Genomic DNA, 6000 nt, shown 5'->3' with positions numbered 1-6000 from the left:
CATGTTTTGCTCTATCTAGTTTTTGTTTGGTTTAATTATAGTTCCACTTGAATAGTTTTTTTGAATCAAAGAGAGGTTGGTTTTATAGTTTTTTGTAAAAAAATTGTAATATGAGAATAAATAAATGGCATGTAATTTTAAAAAAGCCGTCGTAGAAAATTTTTTAACAATAAATTTGCGGTTAAACTGCATAAATTTCTATTAGATATGACTTTCGAAAACTCTAGTGGTAATTTTTTTGTCTTCTTAGTTAACTTTTGTCTGCTTTCATATTAACCTCACTAATTGTAAATTTCAACTATGTGGCCCAGCTTGCTTTTGCAGGAAGCCATGCTACTCTGACAAAGGAGGAGCTTCACTGGATATCAGTGTTCCCACACACTCTAATGCCAAAAGTTTTGCAAGATATTCTACCACGACCTGGTTAATTTATTTTCAATATGAACTCTTTTTTTTTTCCCTCAATTTGTTTGTTTGTTTGTTTTTTTTTTTAAGCTTCAATGGATTGCATCTACTAATATAATTGCATTAAGCGAAGCTTGGCATAGAGTAAATTATTTAATATCTAAAATTTTTATTATATAAAATTAAAGTTTAACTCAATTGATTTATATAAATATTTTTAATAAATGACATTCAACTGGTTTAAAATTTAAATTTCAGAATGCTCTCGTGTAAAAAAAAAAAAATTGTGTAAAAAGAAAAACTATTTTATCTATGTGTTTTGGGATTTCTTAATTTGTATAGGATTAAAGGGTTTAGCTTGGAATTGCAATAAGCCCGTCCTAGTAAATTCACCAATACCATCGTTAGTAGCAGCAAGGATGACCAAAATGCGAATAGAGATCACTTCCCCTAGATAGAATTTAGTGTTAGCTAACTTAATATACAAGGGAAACATGAACCTTCCTGTTGGATATGTTTTAGGATATCATAAATTTTGATGTAGACTTTTTAAATTATGTATGCAGGGCGAAGCACATTTTATAGGGGCGATATAGCTCCAGATCAAAAAGGAGTAAATGACGGAGATTTTGGTGCTTATACGTATGCATATAAGTCAGGCAACGAATCCAAAAGTAAAGATGCTCCAACAAACAAAGGTGTAAATGATCCAGAATTTGGTGCTTATTGGTATGGAGATAATTCAGGCAAAGAATACAAAAGTGATTATGCTCCAACAAACAAAGGTGTAAATGATCCAGAATTTGGTGCTTATTGGTATGGAGATAATTCAGGCAAAGAATCCAAAAGTGATTATGCTCCAACAAACAAAGGAGTAAATGACGCAGATTTTCTTGCTTATACGTATCAATATAAGTCAGGCAAATCAGAATCAAAAGATGAAGATGCTCCAACAAACAAAGGAGTAAATGATCCTGAGTTTGGTGCTTATTGGTACGGTGATAATTCAGGCAAAGAATCCAAAGGTGAAGTTGCTCCAATCAACAAAGGTACGTAAAATTTTCAGAGTTCGATAACTATAAGTACGATCCTAATCATAAAGATTCCGTGAAGAAATCCAGGGCTCCTAATCCGACCAATTTTTTTATCGTTTCAAATTGATTGTCATGCAAGTGTTGTTCTAAATCTGTCAAAAAAAATGTAGGAAACAGAAAATATATGGAGGGAAAGAGTAACCATGACAATGCCGCTATAAAGGAAACCATCTATTTCTTTCAAAAGGATCTGCTCCCCGGTACGAAGGTGAATTTACCAAGACTCGTACAGAAGAGGGACGGGGCTACATTCTTGCCTCAGCAAGTTGCAGAGTCAATGCCCATGTCAAACGACAAGTTACCAGAAATTTTGAAGAACTTCTCGTTGACACCTGAATCAAGAGGTGCTAATTCTGTGAAAATAACAGTTGAGAATTGTGAGAGAGCAGAAATGAAAGGTGAAGAAAAGTACTGTGCCACATCATTAGAATCCTTTATCGATTTGAGTGTTTCAATGCTTGGAAAAAACATCCAGCTGCTATCACATGAGCTTGGAGAAGAAACAAAAAGCCCACTTTTTACAATAGGTAGGGGAGTACGAAGCATGGGAGAAAACGATATAGTCTGCCACAAAATGAAGTACCCATATGCTGTATATTTATGCCATTCAATCAAGAAAACGGAGGTGTATAAAGTTCCATTGGTAGGCATAGATGGGACAAAAGTTAAAGCAGTGGCGGCTTGCCATAAAGATACATCAGCTTGGAGCCCAAACCACATTGCCTTTCGAATTCTCAAAGTTAAGCCAGGAACTGTCCCCATTTGCCATTTCCTTGGTAGAGATACCCTCGTCTGGGTTCCCAACTGAGTTGTTGAAATTAAGATCAGTAGTATAGCCTTTGTTTGCCAATAACCCGTAAGATGCTTGGGCGTAGGAATGACCAGAATTGGAAACGAATAAAAGAGTGAAATTAAAGAAATCGGTACTTTTATCGAACTGTCCTTGAAGTTTTGTCCAAGACAAAGTAAGAGGAAAATAAATAGACGTTAACATTTCGTGTATCGTGTTCAATTTTATAAGGTGTATGTAAAATAAAAAAATTATGGTGTGAAATTCATGTTAATATATTAAATAAAAAATATATTTTACGATTTTATCAAATTTATATAATGTTATTAAAATTTTAAATTATGTCTTTTTTTAAATACTTTATTATCGTGTTATCATATTATATTTTAAAAATTAACTTGTTATTTGTGCGATGTATAAATTATTTTTATATTATTTAACTATGAATAAAAATATAAATTAATATTATTGAATCATTTATATGCTCACAATATATGTAAAATATAAATAATATAATTAAGATATCAAATCATAATAAAAATAAAATTTTTAATTAAAAATTTGATAAATTTTAAAATATAAGATAAATAATAGTAGAGAAAAAAATCAAGAAGATATTGTAAATAATATTATTAAGTATACTAATAAAGTATTAAAATAGAAATTAAAAGTTTTATCATTTCAGATTAAGTTTGTTCAATTTGCATAATTTTTGAAAAATAAAATTTTATTAAACCACACAACTAAGTCCGTAAATCAATTCACACCCATCTTAGTAAAGATGAATCCACAAAATGATTTACATCTCTACATCATCTCCAACTTCTCTTATAATTTTTAAACACTTACAAATTTATGTAATTTTAAGATAATTTTATTTATTTAAGAGAAATAATGATTTTAAATGTTTAAATAATATATGTAATAATTTACTAGTGTATACATATTTTTTTATAAGAGTTTCAATAATATCATAATCTTTAGCATCTATATAGCTTTTTAAATATTTATGCATTTAAGTTGTTTTAAGGTTAACATCTGATGCATAATTATTTTCATGTAAAAATTAATTAAAATAAATACACTTAATTTGATAGTTAGATAAATAAATTTAATCAATTAAACTAATTAAAATAAATTTAAAAAATACATATTATTTAAATTCATATTATATGTTCGATTAATGAATGTTTTTCAAATTTTAAGCAAAGGAAATGGATTGTTCGTTGGTTGTTCATTTGAGTAGCTTGTTGATTAGGATAAAAACCACTTATCATTTAATCCAATTATTTTATCTATTTAATAGGATAAACAAAAATAACTTATGGTTGTGAAAAAAATTATTTTTATGATGACACGCAAGATAATTATTGGTTTTATGTTATTAATCAAATAAATGTATTTAAAAAAATATTAGTTATCCAAAATTTTTTAAATTTAAATGAAAGGCAAAATAATATGTGTCTAATTATTTATGCTTGAAATTGAGAAAATACATTTAATTTAATTAAACAAATTAAAATAAATTTAATTCAATTAATTTAATTAATTTAATTAAAATAAATACATTTAATTTGATAGTTAGCTAAATAAATTTAATTCAGTTAAATTAATTAAAATAAATTAAAAAATACATATTTTTTTAAATTCATAGTGCATGTTTGATCAATGAATGTTTCAAAATTTAAACAAAAAAAAATTGATTAATTCCTTTTTATCTCCCCAAATATGTGTATACGATAAACATGCGATAAAATTAATAAAATAAATATATATCGTTGACATCTAAAATACCTAAACTACTCAGTGATTAGTCAAGGTGATTGAGGATACCATCTACTTCAATCAATTCATAACTTGTCTCATATATGTGGGCTTGTTTCTACTCTTTTTTTTTTTTTTCTCATCAAAATAATAAGAAAAATATAATGAACTATAAATGGGTACATGTTGATTTCTGGCTAGTCAACAACAACATTAATGTTACATATACGATGAAGTTATTCTAGAGATCACTGTAAGAATCAAAACCCTTAACAGATGATAATTTGTGAAATTATTGCATACTGCATATTATATGTCTAATTTTATAATTGACATGATAAGAAAGATCTATGTAATAATTTTATTTAAAAAAATCCAAGTTTAAAATAGTTCAAAATAAATTAAAGAACATTGAATTTTTTTAACTAGATTCAATTTAAAATTAATTAACAATAAAAGGAAATTCTGTATTTATGTGTTTAGAATATCCTATTTAATTGATGAAAATTTTATATTATTGTCACTTAAATATTTCCTATCGCTTATCTCAAACAAAAAAAATACTGAATAAATAATTAGTTGAAAGATAAAAACATTACCTGATTAAGTAAATAGTCCATATAAAGATAAATGATCTACTGTCGTAATGTGCGATCGGTAAACCTGATTGTGGAACATAAAAAAATTTGAAAATTGAAAAAAAAAAAAGGAGATGTCAACAAATTTTTTGTTAAATATGATTAATCACTTAAAAACTTTATCTTTTTAATAAAACAAAAAAAAGAACTTAAAGTTTTATCAAAAAGATATTTTGGTTTTTAAAAACAAAATAGAGTTTGGGAGTATGATTATGTATGAAAAAAGATTAGCACCATTATAGAAGGATTAACACCCCTATAGCACCTATTTAAAAGCAGTACTAATTAATCATACATTATCTTTAGTTTTGGATAAAATTAGTTTCAATTTAATGTTTAATAATAATTTTTTTCACTTTTTTTTTAAAAAAATTAATTTTATTAACAATTTTTGTTTAACAATATTATGAAAATATTTAAGTTAAAGAATTACCTTAAAATTCTCCAGCATTTAAGCAAAATGTAAGGATAATTTTTTCCCCTAAGATTCATCGTGACATTCCTTTTAAAATAAAAATAACATTACTTGCAAATAATAATTGTTGATGACTCTCCAATATCTAAGTAGTTTACCAAGAACTATTTGTCTTGAAATGTTATTTTAGTTTTATTTCGAAGTCCATTTTTTGAATAATACTTTTGATAAAAAAAAGATTTTATGCAAAAAATTGATAATATTATAATTAACTAAGAAACAATAGTAACAATTAAAAATAAGAGCATGTAAAATGAATTGCAAACAATAATCTAAAAATAAAAATATGTAAATGAATGTCAAGCAAGACGATGAAATGCAATTTTGGATTAAATCCTTAAATATGAAGAGACCACCAGTACTTTTCAATTTTTAAGTAGAATTTAGGTGTGACTATTTATATTTAAAATTTTATTTTTTATTTTTATCCTTTTGTTTAATCTTATATTATTTGGTTAAGGAATCATGTGAAAAGTTTAATAAAATAAAATTTCCTAAGTACTCCATCTTCTAGGTGGCATTCAAGAACATATTATTTCATATGAGATTTTCATAAGAATCCTTAAAATTTTGAGATGTCTTGAATTTAGGGTCTAGTTAGATTTAAGATTAAAGGATAGGTTTAGGTTGGGCAATTTAGGGTTTTGGCTAGGTTTTGGGGTTTATGATTTTAGGGTTTAAGGTTTTTAGAGTTTCAAGGTTTATGATTTTAGGGTTTAAGGTTTTTAAAGTTTCAAAGTTTACGAGAAAAATGAGAATTATCGATAACTCGAATTTTTTCAGTCATCTCTAACGTCTAAATAGACTTTCAAAACAAATTTGGTTTCCATATTT

At 26.3% G+C, this 6000-nt stretch overlaps 1 protein-coding gene across 1 annotated transcript; it reads left to right on the top strand.

Moving 5' to 3' along the window:
- Positions 1-768: 768 nt before the first annotated feature.
- Positions 769-2591, top strand: LOC149515266 (BURP domain-containing protein 6-like). Its single transcript, XM_089742460.1, has 2 exons — positions 769-1454; positions 1610-2591. The coding sequence occupies exons 1-2, from the start codon at positions 962-964 to the stop codon at positions 2305-2307; spliced, it is 1191 nt and encodes a 396-aa protein (XP_089598586.1). The 5' UTR covers positions 769-961; the 3' UTR covers positions 2308-2591.
- Positions 2592-6000: the final 3409 nt, after the last annotated feature.

The sequence above is a fragment of the Durio zibethinus genome, chromosome 13, assembly GCF_047325235.1.
Source record: "Durio zibethinus cultivar Kanyao isolate XHJ-2024 chromosome 13, ASM4732523v1, whole genome shotgun sequence".
NCBI classification, from domain to species: domain Eukaryota; kingdom Viridiplantae; phylum Streptophyta; class Magnoliopsida; order Malvales; family Malvaceae; genus Durio; species Durio zibethinus.
Note: the sequence above shows the minus strand (reverse complement) of the source record. Positions and strands in the feature narration are given on the sequence as shown.